This window comes from Syngnathus leptorhynchus, chromosome 4 (assembly GCF_054491065.1).
Source record: "Syngnathus leptorhynchus isolate UIUO chromosome 4, UIUO_Slep, whole genome shotgun sequence".
Lineage (NCBI taxonomy): Eukaryota > Metazoa > Chordata > Actinopteri > Syngnathiformes > Syngnathidae > Syngnathus > Syngnathus leptorhynchus.
In genome coordinates this window covers 16463074-16478774 of record NC_141198.1, presented here as the reverse complement: position 1 = coordinate 16478774, position 15701 = coordinate 16463074, and the positions used below count along the sequence as shown (strand labels likewise).

Sequence of the window (15701 nt, the reverse complement as noted above, 5' to 3'; positions counted from 1 at the left end):
TCTCAAGTTGGCGTATAAGTGTCGATGTTAGCAAAATTATTTAGAAATATATATCGTGTGTGTGTGTGTGTGTGTGTGTGTGTGTGTGTGTGTGTGTGTGTGTGTGTGTGTGTGTGTGTGTGTGTGTGTGTGTGTGTGTGTGTGTGTGTGTGTGTGTGTGTGTGTGAAAGACAAAATAAAGGGCATTTATTTGAAGTCCTGCATTATTTTTATTCAAATAGACGATATAGCCGAGTCTGTTTTGAGCTGAGCTCACTATTAGAGCTAACCCAAAATAATGAGATCCCATACAAGACCATGAAGCGTATCAAGAATTCTGCCTCTGCAACGTTAATAAGGATTCGTTACCGAGAGTGAGATTTACTTTCGGCAATTATATTAGAACGGTGACTTTTATTTATTTATTTCAACTGCAGCATCGCAACACAACCTGCATTGGCATTCTAACAACAATAAATGGATGTAAAATAATAAAACACAAGTTTGTGCATGTGTATTGTCTTGGGCCAAGATGAAAAGGAGCACGCAGACTTACAGGGATTTGTATAAAAAAATAAGATTCTCTCTCTGAGTACCGAGCACAAGGCACAAATCAACATTAGCGATGTAATGAGGACACATTGGCTCGTGAAAAGGCTTAAAACACAGATATACATCTGAGTGTCCATTATTTTAAAAAATGGATGAACAATACACATAATGCATTTATTAGCATTTAAATAAAACCTCTTAGTTGTGCGCATTGTTGTCCTTGTGCGTGATGAATAGGTGCGTGAAAAGGAACGACCGCCCAGGACTTGTTGACATTTTCACGAGTCCAGTCGGAGCACTTAAGATGCCCACTTGATTGATACGAGTGCTTTGCAGACAAAAGGAGGGCGAAATGAAGAATGGACATAAATGTAAATGGGGATGGAGCATGTGGGAAACATCAGCAAGTGATGGGGCTGTCACAGCATTGGGAGAAATAAAAGGATGAAATACACGACAGAGAAATAGAAAGACAGGAAGGAGACGGCAAGAGAAGAAAACTTGACACTAGTTCTTTTTTTTTTACTGCTTTCAGTATAGCGGCTGATAGAGAAGCTCCCTGGAGGCCAATCTGCGTTTGAGTTCCTTCCACAACAGCTCTCTTTCCTTTTGAGCACCTTTCATGAAGCCTCGGTTCTCCTGGGCTCTCCGACTCAGGTAGGGCATCACTTCGTTCACTGGGCCGTAGGGGACGTACTTGTAGACTGGGAAACCCGCCTGGCCTGGGGTTGCAAGTCAAATGGAGAAATGTAAGGTACGGCTATTTTTTTTTTTTTGTCCACTAGAGGTCACCATCCGTAGTATCTGTGATTGAATGCGTGTGACTTGAAAAGGCTTGGCTGGCTGTTAAGTGGCTAATCCGTTAGCCACTTTGAGGTCACGTTCAGACTAGTGAGGCTCATAGAACATAACGTTTTTATTTTTTATCTTTTTAAAAGCCTGCCTGCAACGGTTGCTTTGTTCGTGCGGAAAAATCACAAAAGAAGCTTATACCAATGCGAGACCCTTTTCGAGTAGAACAGCGTGATTGACAAACGAAAACCGACAGCGGCGACTCACAGAGACAACTCGTCAATGCCGAGGTGTCTCACTTTATATGTCCCCGTGTGGGCCTGCGATCCGCTGTCACCGTCAGACAGCCAATTCTCACCGAGGCAGAATTTGGACTTGAATGTGTCGTAAGGTTAGCTGTGACTTCGTGTGTGTATGTGTGTGTTTTGCTCACCTAGCGGGAAGCTGATCTGATCACACATGCCCAGGAGCTGGCCAAAGAAAACTTTGTTTTCTCGGGGCAATAATGCTAGCTCGTTCATTCTGAAGGCCAGATAGTAAAAAAAAAAAAAAAATCTGAGATAAGCGTTACTCAAGATTCACACGAGGCAAAGTTAGAATGTACCTTTGCAAAGTGTGTTTCACTGTGTCCTCATTGTGAGAAGCCACCATGACATTGGCGTTCCTGTGGCGGGCAATCTCATCTAGTACGTAATCCAAACATCTGAACAGAAGAACATTTAAATAAAAAAAACGGTAAACACTTTATGATAATCAGTTTTACAAAAAGATAAAGCTAGTCAAGCTTATGAAATCAGAACATGTTCAAGATGTTTCCTTTTACTTTCACGCTTACCTGTGATACATTGCGTTGGTCGTCTCGTAATCAGGGTTGATGGGGTCCTCGTAATCAAATTCTAACGCCCTCTCCCGCTCCTGGTGCATGTAGGCCCCTCGCACCAGCTTGGCGGCAAAATGCCAGCCCTCGCGTCGAGATAACTCAACCGCCAACGTTAGGTTGTCAAAAGCGTCCTGCGCACAAACGCTGAAGATAACTCCAGTTCTTACGGCAACTTTACAACTGCAAAAGATTGTAATTGTGCTTTGGGACCTTCAAGTAGCATTGGTAGGTGTTGAAGATGACCGGCTTGTCTTTGTTGTAAACATTTTGCATTTGCAATGTTAGTCTGTTGATGGCCGGCTGCATGTAGGTCTGTTCTGCATCCACCATCAAGCGGACGCCATTCTTTACAGCGTGCTGCGTGAAAAAACAACAACAACAAAGTCACTACCGTCTTTTCCGGACTATAAGGCGCACCGGACTATAAGGCGCACCTTCAATGAATGGCCCATTTTAAAACGCTGTCCTTATATAAGGCGCACCGGGCTATAAGGCGCACCATTAATGCATCATGTCAGATTTTTAATCCAAATCAAATCATTCTCCATTTTATCTTTTTTATTTCAACTTCAGACACAAGAAATTACTTTAGAATCACAAAATAATGATCCATAGTCTTTTTGATTCATGATTCATAGTCTTCAGCAGGCCACTTATGATTGATTTCATGACACAATGCTTTGGGTCAGTTTAAATTTAGGAATTTGGCCCATATATAAGGCGCGCCAGACTATAAGGCTGGATTTGAGAAAATTTTAGGTTTTCAGGTGCGCCTTACAGTCCGGAAAATACGGTACTTGTCACCACTATGTTTGACACAAAGTAATCATATAGTGTCAGGCTTTGACAGATTACCTCGGCTAAGGTCTCCATACGCTGCAATATCCTCGTTATTTGTCCCTCCTCCTCTGCAGTGAAGTCTTTTAGCAGCGGCTCCAGTTGACCAAGCTGAGCAAACAAGCAAGAAGAAGAGCATTAGATACTAATGGCTCCTAATGGAATGACAAAGACAAGGTAGTAATTGAACTCCTTATCATTCGCTAACACAAAGTGTGATTCCATTAGTATAATTACCTCCGCCGAAGGCACAAAGGCAACAGGTGCGGTTTTATCGATTGGTTTGTCAGGGTCAGCTCGGTAGAAAACACACGACGGATTTGCATTTTGGTGATCGTCTAAATGAGGGTGTTATCTAATTTTGGATTTGATGAGATTTAAGTCATTATAGAATTTCACTTCAGAGCTCAGCCACAAATTTGCGAATATTGTGTGTGGATGTCACAAGATGGCGGCATGGTGAGGATCATAAAGTACCAACAGCATGCAGCTAGCGTGTACACAATTATGAATAGTTAAACGACTCAATACAAACAAACCACCATCACATGAGGCTTATTGATAGTATTAGCTAGCATACTAGCCAAAATAACGTGCTAGCACCAACTAATAGAAACTAAACCACCTTCACATGAGGCTCATTGATAATATCAGCTAGCATACTAGCCAAAATAACATGCTAGCACAAATTATTGTCTTGTCATTAAACTCGCCTTACACAAATGATTTTCTGGTAATGTATGGAAATTGGAATGACTACATAGTAGACTCCACAGGCTACTAGCTCCGTTAGAGAGAAGCAAATACATGTCCAAAGTTTGCGCTCCGCTGAGTTTTGACTTCTGTATTTCAGCTTGACTGACCTGAACATTGGGGACAACGAGCAGGTCCGCCAGGTTTGCTCTGTCATCAAAGAGACGCTCCCAGTCGAGGAGGTCAATAGTTCTGCCAAAACAGAACATCAACAATATGACAAGCATCCATAAAAAAAAGTGGTTTTTCAGCCGTTTATGGTTTAGCTCCTAGATATCTGTGTCGTGCAGAACATAAATTGCAAATATTAGATCCTGTTGGAGTTTTGTGTGTGGTTAGGATCTCACCCTTACCCTGAAGTATCTTCGCTCCGTGCAGTCAACGCATTGTAGAAGTCATCGTTTGCACCCACACTGCTGAAAAATTCCTTAATGGATACGTCGGCATTAAAAATATATCAACGTAATAAGCTAAATGAGAGAATCATCAAGTCACCTGCATCTGTTTAAGATCCAACTTTTGCTCCAAGACATCTACGCTATCTTTACACTGCTTGGATGCCAAGAAGGTGAAAAATCGGCGCCATTTCACGAGGATCTCAGAGAGCTGGAGCTTGAAGAACAAACATACCAGGTCAGCATAAAAATACAACAAGAAGGGTGATTATTTTGACGCATTTGATATTCTGGAGCTGAAACATCTCACCAGAAATTGAGGTCGGCCCAGGGCGGTCATTTTGATGGCAGAGAAGCCATCCATTGAGCTCCCTCCTATGTTGGATAGACTTCATTGTAGTATTTTCACAGCATTTTGTTTAAAAAAATAAATAAATCCAATAGCTATGTCTTAGCTTAATGCTAACAAATAACTTTGCTTACCAGATGCCTGGATACATTTCAGGAATGTTTCCATATGTTGGTCGCATTTGCTTTCATCTGCATAGAAATATGTTTGGGATCCACCAATCGTGTTTTTGTGGTTCTCGCCTGACGGTGACAAAAAATATTTTTTTTTTTATTATTTTCAGTCAAACCGATTCAAGGCTCAATTTTAATCAACCTTGTTAAGTATTATTATATCATGAAAGCTGCCCGTTTAGTTTTTTTTTTCTATTCTTTCAACCCAAAAAGCTATTTTTGCCAGATAAAAAAAAAATAAAAAAAGAACAACAAAATGTATGAGACAGAGAATGTGCTTTTTATGGAACGACATTTTAAAGCAATCGTACGTAATGAAGACGGCAGTGTACTATAAACTGTGTGCAAGACAATTAAGTGTGAGGTGACTGACCTTTCTCTCCACTGGCTGCATTTGAGCTAAATAAAAAGAAATAAGAGGATTAATCAGTTCAACCATTCGCAGTTGACGTGCAACATTTTATCTACACTTCTTCACCTTATTTTTTTGTAAGCAGCAACACAGAAAACGTATGCAACCAATTATTTATTATTTTTAACACTCATTTATTCCATGTAAATATTCTAGGCAAGTACAATTGCACAAATTCTCGTGATAAAATCGAGCCTTAGCCGTGAATTTTTGAGAATTGTAATTTTTTTTTTTTTTTTAAGGACACCCTGGCATGCCCCCCCCCCCCCCCCAGGAAAAAAAAACCTAGCTACGCCAGTGGTGGTGGCAGCATCATGCTTTGGGGCTTTTTTTTTCTTCATCTTAAACTGCGGCCTTAGTCAAAGTGAACGATTCCAAATAGCAGCCAGCGTTAGCACAAAACTTGCTCAAGAGCTCATTGATCTAACTGAAGTTTTTCTGTCATGCTTGGAACGTTTGAACTTGAAGTCAGCTGTTAGCCTACATCAGCGTCACCTCAACACTTCTTTAATTTTGACCTCCATGAAACATTTGAAATGTTAAAAGGTCGACGTTATAAGAGAATTTGGCATTGTTCTAAGTCGGTGCTACGTGACTTCTGAAGGGCTCCAAGTCCAAATGGAGCGTCCTTGCTGCTGCCTTCTGGATGCAGCACTCACATGTTAGCCATGTGACAAAATTCCTAACAAGTGCGACATGTCCTGTATATTTAAATGTCGTTATGTTTTATATTTGACTTTGCAGTGCAAGTTGTCATAGGGATACATCATTATTTTTTGGAATTAGTTCAGCTTGGGAGCCCAAGATCAGGGGATACTTTGAGAATAATTGTCAATTGATTGTCTATGTGAAGCCCTTTGAGACTGCTTGTGATTTAGGGCTATACAAATAAACTTGACTTGACTTGACTTGACTTCAGCTGCTCCTAAGATAATAATGCCAGCGAATCAAATTTCCCAGACCCAAATCGACTGTTCCCCGAAAAAAAGCTGTTCCTAATATTTTGAGCAAATAGTGCAACTTTCTTACTGCATCTGTGGCTCCTCCTCCTGGCTGACGTCCTCCTCCACACTGTAGTCCAGTACGGAGCCAACACCGAAAGCCAGGTTCTTCTGAATGAGCGGCCTAATGGCTTTGTGATCCTCGCCGGCCACAAACTGACCGTAAAACGTCATTTTCATCAGCTGATCAAAGGCTTTCTGACCCAACACCTTCTTCCCGAAATCCATTATCTGAGCAGAGATACAGGATGATGTAACCTGAGAGCTTTCATGAATCATTTAAAAACATTCAGTCTGGCGAGTTGGAAAGAACCACTGCGGATCCGTTTTTTTTTTTTTTTGGGCTTAGCTTCACAGTTAATTGAATATTCTAACATTGCGGTACCGGTGACTCCTCATCAGGAGTGTTTGACAATACTTGGATGATGGGGAGACGCTTCGGCGCTCACGTCACTCACAATGTCCCTGCAGCGACTGGTTGCGTCTCGACCTGTTTCGAAGGCGTCAGTCTTGCCTGACAAAAGTGGTTGCCGAAGACTTTTAAAGCAGCCACACAAACCTTAATGAGAAGGAGAAGCTTTTTTTTTGCGAGGTAGAAATTCTTCTAAAACAAGGACACGTAAAAATACGTAACCCCTTTAAAGTCATCCAGTAAAGTGAGAGGTGGTAAGAACTAAAGGGGAACCTTTTGAAAGCACTGTAATCTATTATATATATATATAGCTCATGAATATAAAATAATACAGCCTGCAAACGAAAAGATTCCGGGATTGTCTCCAAGTTCACTGTGAACCTGAACAGAATGAAAAGTGCAGCGACACTTCAGAAATCAAACGCGGTACATTCTGTGATGCTGTTTTTTGAATTTGCACTTTTCTTTTTTTTTTTAACTCGCTGTCGGCTCAGTTAAAATAGATCTGTGACGTCTATAGCCGTCTTTGGCAGTGAATGAGTCAAAAGATGCAACAAAGTGAATTCAAAGAATTGCTTTTAAATATATGATACATGTTGAAAGTTCTCCAGTGTAGAAAATTAAAATGTTCCGCCGTGGCTAGTCTTGACCGGATAACTCTGACGAGAGGGTGAAGCTAAATGAAAGTAGCGTGTGCACAAACGGGGACGCCGACCTGCCTGGAAAAACAAGTTGTAATTTGAGAGGTGGGTTTTACATGCTTGCCTGAGGTTCGCACGCAACTTGAAGTTGTTTTGCTCGTCTCACGTTTGAAAACAAATCGTAAAATAGCTAAGAATAAGGCCTTGTGATAAATTACATTTGCTTTTGTTGTCATTTCTGAGGAAGTGTTGTGTCAGCGATTATGCAATTGTCTTGTAAGTGCCAACTTAAAGTATGGTGCAGTTATCAGACTGTTCATTAGGTACACCAGCTAGTGAGAACCAATAGAGGAGCTGTGTAAAATGAAAGCTAAAAAAAGTTTGGTTTGATTTCAATATTACTCTTTTATAATAAAAATAATAATAATAATAATAATTTATAATTGTCTATTATGTCATCATATCATGTGATGCATGCATACCACAACAGCGCTGTCTCACTTTGTTTGTTAAAAAAAGAAGAAAACTGTAGTTGCAAAATTGTTGTCTCAAATTTTAGGGCCTGTCTGAAGTTCCGGCTAATTTGATATAGTAAATATCTATTGTTCAGGTGTACCTAATCTGCTGTCTCGTAAGGGTACAGAATGTTCTCACTGTGGATGATTGATGTTTCTTTTGTAATGCTGCTTTGTGTTTCGGCACCCACTGTATAGCAAGCTCGATAATTGATTTCTATTTCCTATTTAAAGGAATGTTCCCTATCAATTGAAATGTTCACTATGTTGTGGATGATTCATATTAGTTTCCTAATTTGACTTCCTGTTTCAGCACTTTGTACAGTACAGCATATTATATATGTTATTTTTTTTAAGACAATAAATAAATCAATAAATAATATATATACAGTGATCCCTCCTACTTCGCGGGGGTTACGTTCCAGACCCAACCGCGAAATGGGAATTTCCGCGAAATAGAAACTAGATTTTTTTGAGCTATTCTTGGAAGATATTCTATTTTTATCGCTGACATCAACCAGCTCGCTGCTAGGGGACTTTCATATCAATGGACTGTGCGCTCCGCATTCATGCCTTAGCGACGAGACTAACAGTGTATTGCTATGTCCAGATGAAGGCCTCCGCCGGTGGAGAGTGTTATATCTTTACTATTTTCCAGGTTCTGATGTAGCAAGCATGGTTCGGACAACGACGTGATGGGTACTGCTTTATTCCTTTCATCACAGTCAGTTCACTGGCCGTACATCGCGACACTGAACGTCCCCGAAGCTCCCCCTCCCACATCCGGGGTTTTCCCACTACGGAACATGAGTTAGTCCAAAATATACAACAGCGAGAACGCCCTGAAGTCACATGTGACGATAAAGTATACTGTACTGACTCTTTAATTTATTCATTTCACTTTTAAACGTAAGCTATCATTATTAAAGGAAAATGAAGAAACTCAAGTGGCCGCGAAACCTCGTGAAATGATGAAATTTCTGCGATAAAATAATTCATTTCCGCATTTTTGAAAACCCGCGATATAGCGAAGCCGCGATAGTTGAAGCCGCGAAGTAGGAGGGATTACTGTACATATATATATATATATATATATATATATATATATATATATATATATATATATATATATATATATATATATATATATATATATATATATATATATATATAACATGAAAAAAAGTTTGCATTAGGGGCCAGGGTAAAACTTTACCTCTTGATTCTTATCAACCAGGAAGTCAAAGGAGCACATTTTGAGAACCAGCAGACTTCTCAGGAGCTCCAACGAGTCCTTGCTCTTATAAGCCTCTCTGGTCTGCTCAAAGTCCACAGATATCATCCCACTGCTGGCCCGTCCCCAACTGGCACCACGTCCATTTAGACGATCACCCACGTCCACCTGCGTGACCCCCGCCACGCTTATGGAGATCCATGGTCTTCGGCTGGTGAGTAGCCGCCTGAGGGGCGCCTCAGCCCGGGCTCGCGTGACAGCTACAGCCGGTAACATTAGAGAACACCACTGGAACGAGCTCCGGCGTGTTTTGACAGAACACGGAGGAGGCTCGCCCTCTCGTTTGCATCAGTGGGAGTGGCAAAGTTGCTTTTGTTTAGTTTTGGGCTTGACGCACACACATGCAGTAAGTACTGTTATTGGAGAATGATATAAAATCAAAAGTAGTTCTCAAAATGATTGCGCAACAGGGGTAGAGAGAAGGTTTTTTATTTTAATCGGAAAGAACGTAATAGAGAAAGAATTGGCCCCAAAACTCACTTCAACTAAAATAATAATCGATCATATGGTTGTAAAAGAATGTACAACATCTGTGAGTGCACTGTTAAGGTTGGGAGTAGTGCAGGGGCGTGCAAAGGCCAATGGGGTGGGACGCCGGCCTCCCCCCCCTAAAATAAATCACTTCAAAATAGACTCGGTGGTAGTTTTCAGCTTGTTTTGCTTCTTTGTATCTGTACAGTCTTCCTATTTTTAAAATGTCATTAAAACAACAACACTTGTGATGGTGACCTTTTAATTCCCACCCGACTGTACATAATGAAGCAGCACATGATCACATTATGCTTTGCAACGGGTTCATTTAAAAATCCATCTGGGAGGTATATCTTGTTTTAAGACATTTTGCGGGGGATCATTACCTCCGCCAAGGAGGGTAATGATGTGTGTCTGTAAGCACTAAGTACTTAAATCACTGTAGGCTTGTCCCCCCCCCCACCACCACCACAAAAAAAAGCCCATTAAAGCCAAAAGTGTGAGGCTGTGTTAAGACAACATTGGGCAGTGACTCTCAAAGTGTGGTATGAGTCCCCCTACTGATACATTAAAAAACATAATTCCAAAATGACCGTATTGCATTGAATCTCTATCATTTATTTTTAAACATGCATTCATGATTATTTCACTTCATTGTGCAATACAGTTGAATTAAATTGTTATTCAAGTTCAGTTTTTTTTTCTTTTCCGATATTGAATGTTCGTAATGTCAGAGCGTTTTGAACTTTTTGGTGCATTGATTGAGTACAGGACATTTTAAAAAAATTATATATTTGTTAGGGGTTTTTTTTGGGGGGGGGGGGTAAAAGTTTGAAAGTCACTGCCTCAGTGTCATCAGTAGGGGAGGCTATTGCCTAACCCCAAGATGTGTCAGTGATGCACAACAGCACTTAGAAACTACAAAAAATGTTCCACATCATAATAACATTGGTCAATCCGGTGTAATCTTTTTATGAACAGAAGGCTCGAATTACATTACGATGCTTTGTTTTATAACTTTCAAGTCACGTGTTGCACTTTTGCGTCCATAAGTTAGAGGGCAGATCAGATCATGTGGCGCGCAAGCTATGTAAATTTGGTGGCGCACACAGCCAAAAGACAGAGTAACAAATCAGGAATTTCCCTCCTGCCACTCCTGAGAGCTCAAGAGAGGACAAAAAAAGTCAAGTAGCTCTCCTCGGAGAACCACGGCCAAAGCTGGACCTTTTTACTTTTTGTACTTGATTTGACTTTCCCACCTCGGTTCGTCATAAGGGAAGTGTGATTTTTTCTTTTTTTCTTTCTTACCTCAAAGTTTTGCACGCCGCCCTCATTTAGTTCATGGAAGTAACGGTGCAGCATACGAGGAGGAAAAGTGACTTCTTTGATTTGGTCAAGTTTGGAATCATTGTGGATGTCGTTGTAGGACTTTGGAAGAATTCATTTGGAGAAAGATTTGGATTAAGTGCGCAAAAAGCAAAGTTTGTGTGTGGAATAAAAAGAAGAGGCGTCTAGAAGGATGCTGCTGCTTGTACGATGGAAGTGAAGAACTTTTTTGCTTTTGTGGCGGTGGTTTGTCTCGTTTTTAGCTTCGCTCAGGGCCAAAAACTGCGTCTCAAAGGCAGAAATGTGTGCAAAGTTCCTGGGTAAGAGCTTAACGGGTCATTTGAATGATGACGAAAATCAACGCTTTTTTTTTATTTTTTCTATTTTACGTTTCGATCAACTTCCCTTCTCTGTGTTTTGTCATGGCTTCTCAAAACTATCAATTTGCATAACAATTATACTTTGTGGCGCAAATGTCCTTTTTTTTTTTTTAACTGCACATGGCTCACTTCACTTTCTTTAACTCCAACACTCACTCATTTGAAACCAGGAAATCTCCGCAACACTTTTAATTGGCTGTATTTTATTTCAAGAACTTTATTTCGAGCACTTTATTTTTATTTTTTTTCCACAGTCCATTTCATCGCCGCAGCAGGAGGAGGAGTCCGTTGCTTGCAGCGGTTTTTACGGACAGATGTGTACATCTGCGTGGAGCAGTCTTTTCCTTATCCGACAGGGGGCGCTGTTGTTAACCCAGCGAGAAATACGATACCATATTTCTTTTTTTTTTTTACAAGTGTTGCAATGACGCCAAATAATTTAACATCCCTCCAACTTTACCCACTAAACATTTGACACGTGCTCGACACAAAGTGTTATAAAAACCGTACTGCTGTTTAATGACGTAAAGATTGATTGTGATTACTCACCAAGCTTGACCTTTTGGCCCACATATTTTAGTCATCACTATTTTGGGTTACTTTGTGTATATTTCCAGCACAGGCCTGTCCCACTTCATCACCTCTCTCTTGTTTGTCATCTTACCCTTTCATTCGATATCTGCGCCCGCCACTCTCCGCTAACTTATTTTCCCCACTGCGCCCATTATAGTATGTTCTTTATTTGCTCTGACCGCAGTCTAATGAATGGGGGGAAGCAGTTAAGCGTTTATCATCACATGTCAGCATTTCCAGGGGCACGTCTTTGCGTTACAAAGTCAACTGTTTGAATGTCAATGATGCCTTCAACGCTCGCCGGATTCCCTCGTTTCGATATGTGACGAGTGAAACATCGATATAGGAAAAGACGTTTGTTTTTGAAATCACTAAAACAGCCATGAAGGGTGTTTTATTTTCACAAATTGTCTTTTCACTCTAAGCCAAGATAAAAAATACATACACCAAAATGGCAGACTATAGAATAGCACCCAGGGTCGATTAAAAGGTCAACAAGGGTCAACTGTGTACACCTTTGTCTTAGTTTGTCGTGATTTGGAATAGCGCACTTGCACGGAATAAGTTGAATCCAGCCACCACGCGTAATAAAGTCAGAAAGGCATGGTTCCAAAAACTCCTCTTTCAGAGGTTGATCTTTACCACGCGCCTATTTGTCAGAATTCAAATTAAAACAGCGTCACTCCCTTGCACACTGACGCTGAAGCCAGCTGCCATCTTCAAACACTTTTGGGGCAGCTGATGCGTTGCAGAGGCTCCGCGAAGGTCATTGTCGTGGGAGGAAAATGAGACAGATTTGTCCTTTCCTGACAGAGCCAAAAAAAAAAACGGCAGCAAAGTGTTATATATTTAGACTCCCTCACTGTTTTCGCTCCAAAAGGCTGGCAAAGGTTAAAGAGGATGATAAACACAGAGAGAATTCCAATTGGGAGGGTTTTTGAATGTGCTGTACTGATTCGGAGATGCACTCTAAAATCAGATGGCTCAAAAATAACCGCATATGGGTCCAAATAAAGGGGCGGAGCCAAATTGTTGAATCACAAATGATTGACCCACAAATAATTTTTGTGGGTTATTCTTTTTATTATTTTTGGCCCAAAAAATGTCTCATGTCCTTTTTCAACCATATTGGGTTAAAATCAGGTTCTTTTTTTTTTTTTTTTTTTTTGCACTGCATGATTCATATAATTAGACCACCATGTGCTCAGCATGTGCAACACGCTGATAATGTCTTCAAGTATTTGATCTCTCCAGATGTGACCAAACCAGTTGGGTGTGGTTGCAGCAACTTTGAAATGTCTGTATGTTTCACAACAGGTGCCTCATTAACCTCCGACCCTGATCCAACCCCCCTCGCTCTTATTTACACTTTGGGAATTCTTTTCTAGGTCTCCGGGGTTGGTGTGCTGCAGCGGCTGGGCTCAGCTAGGAGATGAATGTCTCAAACGTATGTAACACGCATGCAGCACGATTATTCAGACCACGCAATGACATTTATTTATTTATTATTTATATATCAGACAAGCGTGTTGTTAATGATCCTGCTAAATTTGAATGATTAAAAAAAAAAAATTCACATGTATATAAAATGAGGCTGACAAATGAATTATACTTGTAGCAATTTTTTTTTTTTTTCATGACTCAACATCCCTGCGTTTCTGTTTACAGTTTTATTATGAAAATATATGGCAGGCCAATAAAAACGTGCTACAAATAATCTCGAACCCGACCAAAGTTTGGACACCTCTACCGTTGATACAATTGGGAAGTGTTTGAATAATGCGGCCGCTTTTGGTTTTCTCCAAGCTCTCTGCGAAGGCAACTTCACCTGTAAGGAAAACGAAGTGTGTGTCAGGCCTAACGAATGCCGCTGTCGTCATGGGTACTTTGGAGCGAGCTGTGACACAAGTAAGTCACTCTACCCTACCTTATCAATATTTTCTTAATTTAAATTAATTCTGTATAAAAGTCTTTGGCCACTTTCAGCTTTGTGGTTTTAACTTTGAAGTCAGTAGTTAGTTAGCTTAGCTTAGCTTGCTAATTGGTAGGATTATGCAATCAATTCTTCTTCAAAAAAAAAAGGCTTCAAACAGTTAATGGCCTCTCCCACTTGAAGTTTATTGTCAAAACAAACACAAAACAAACAGAATGGCGTATTTAAAAGAACCTCATAAGAAAGTTTGTTTAGCTTAATGCTAACAAACAATGCAAAACAGCAAAGACGGGCTAGCAAACTGTATCGGTGTCGCTCAAGTTACCTCCATGATTCTTCTTTTGCACAGAACTGGACAGTCAAGTTGTCAACTGATGTTTTGTCTCCAAACAGAATGTCCGGCCCAGTTTTGGGGTCCAGACTGCAAGGGTAAATGTAACTGTCACCCCAACGGTCAGTGCGACGACTTGACCGGCAAATGCACGTGCAACCACAACCGCTGGGGGCCCAACTGCGAGAACTCCTGCATGTGCCAAAAGGGCAAATGCGACCAGGACACGGGCTTTTGCACGTGTCACCCGGGGGTCTGGGGTCCTCAGTGCAACAACAACTGCTACTGCAGCGTCAACTCAATGTGCGACCCGATGACGGGACGCTGCCTGTGCAATCCCGGTTGGACGGGGCGGAATTGTGCCATCCAGTGTAACTGCAACAACTCGCCGTGCGACCAGTTCACCCAGCGCTGCCAGTGCCGAGAGAGAATGTGGGGCCCCAGATGCGACCGGTACTGCCAGTGCGTCCACGGCAAATGCAACCTGGCGGACGGCTCGTGTACCTGCACGCCGGGCTACCGTGGCAAGTTTTGCAGAGAGCCGTGCCCGGCTGGCTTCTATGGACAAAACTGCAGGAATAAGTAAGGAACCCTAATTGTAATGAAAGATTGTTATTATCAAATATTTTTTGTTGTCATCGATTAATCGGATACTAAAAATCTCCCAAAATCCAAGAGCAATGTAAAAAGAGAATAGACTAGAATATTGAAGTGGCAGTCCAAATTATTTTCCTACATTGTGAGGTGTATCAGATTTAACGACATAAAGACCTAAAACGTAGCGATGAAAAGACCAATATAAACAAAACAAAAAAAAAGTTTTACTTTGAATTCATTTAAGTGCAGCATTCAAGATAAATTTAGTGTTCTCCTCGCTAAGAGCTGCCTCAATTATACACTACATAAAAATACAGCCTTGAGCCGTGTCAAATGGTTTATATTATTTAAAAAGGGTAAAGCCATCCAATTAAAGTTGAGTGCACAGTGACGACGGCAGCACTGATTATAACAAAACCATTTCCGTATTCTAAAAAGCATCGGCTAAATCACTATCGTATATACCGCGGGAGGTCGTCATAAAAACTAGCTCATACTGGCAGTAGCAAAGTAAAACATAAAACAGACTTTAGTAATGAAAAGAACAATCCGAAAAAATCTATCGAATCCAAATTCCGTTAAGTACGTGGTGGCAACAGCCAAGAGGCTAAATCAAGTGCATGGAACGTTCCGTTTTACAGATGCTAAACGTTCGCGTAGCTTATGCGCCGCATGATTGCTTGTACTTTTATAGTTTCAGTAAGATGTGAAGATATACGGCGCAGCTGATAACCCTTAAAACAGACTTAATGGTGCTGCCGTAAAGATTTGGGAATCGGTGTTCGCATTATCCCGTAACCATTAAGCCGAGACGTAAAAGCCATTTCGGGGCCTTAAGTGATTTACCTTTCATGGACTCCGCACCTCGTACGATTTAGACGCTATAAACCCAAAAAGAATCAAGTTACAATTCAATGTTATTCGTCTCATTAAACGATCATCAGCGCAACGCGGCTTTAAATCAACCTTGTGACCATCTGCTTCATTATAACTGGCTCATCGAAGAGGAATCAAATTTTGAGGAATTCCAACTCATTGTTCTTCAGGTGCGGCCACTGCAAAGGCCAGCAGCCGTGCAAGGTGACGGAGGGACGTTGCGTCACGT

General features: G+C 41.0%; 2 protein-coding genes across 6 annotated transcripts in view; one reads left to right on the top strand and one right to left on the bottom strand.

The window, feature by feature from the left end:
* Positions 1–201: 201 nt before the first annotated feature.
* Positions 202–10881, bottom strand: prodhb (proline dehydrogenase (oxidase) 1b). Of its 2 annotated transcripts, XM_085910102.1 has the most exons (15): positions 10765–10881; positions 6582–6682; positions 6152–6354; positions 5084–5109; positions 4672–4779; positions 4499–4563; positions 4289–4405; positions 4147–4220; positions 3904–3985; positions 3059–3151; positions 2414–2560; positions 2159–2334; positions 1928–2026; positions 1757–1845; positions 202–1253 (listed from the first exon to the last, which is right to left on the bottom strand). In XM_085910102.1, the coding sequence occupies exons 3-15, from the start codon at positions 6349–6351 to the stop codon at positions 1063–1065; spliced, it is 1467 nt and encodes a 488-aa protein (XP_085766228.1). In that variant the 5' UTR covers positions 6352–6354; positions 6582–6682; positions 10765–10881; the 3' UTR covers positions 202–1062. The 2 variants fall into 2 exon arrangements, with proteins under 2 accessions (XP_085766228.1, XP_085766227.1); XM_085910101.1 differs by lacking the exons at positions 6582–6682; positions 10765–10881 and adding an exon at positions 8908–9234.
* Positions 8937–15701, top strand: part of scarf2 (scavenger receptor class F, member 2) — a 17350-nt gene continuing 10585 nt past the window's right edge. Inside the window, exons 1-5 of one of the 4 annotated variants that reach the window (XM_085910099.1) lie at positions 8937–9139; positions 13124–13182; positions 13542–13643; positions 14062–14581; positions 15643–15701. The exon at positions 15643–15701 is cut by the window's right edge and continues 160 nt beyond it. In XM_085910099.1, the coding sequence (XP_085766225.1) occupies positions 9126–9139; positions 13124–13182; positions 13542–13643; positions 14062–14581; positions 15643–15701 (754 nt within the window). In that variant the 5' untranslated portion in view covers positions 8937–9125. Of the gene's footprint in view, positions 9140–10576; positions 11103–12904; positions 13053–13123; positions 13183–13541; positions 13644–14061; positions 14582–15642 lie in introns of those variants that run through there. The other 3 variants (XM_085910097.1, XM_085910098.1, XM_085910100.1) reach the window with 3 other exon arrangements.

Bases quoted from the DNA above. Each gene is read 5' to 3' on its own strand.
- prodhb (XM_085910101.1), bottom strand. From the start codon at position 9,201: ATGTTACCGGCTGTAGCTGTCACGCGAGCCCGGGCTGAGGCGCCCCTC. The intron at 4,406-4,498 runs GTGAGATGTTTC...TTGTTCTTCAAG, and splicing joins TGGGCCGACCTCAATTTCTG to CTCCAGCTCTCTGAGATCCT. The intron at 4,221-4,288 runs GTGACTTGATGA...GTATCCATTAAG, and splicing joins TGGATCTTAAACAGATGCAG to GAATTTTTCAGCAGTGTGGG.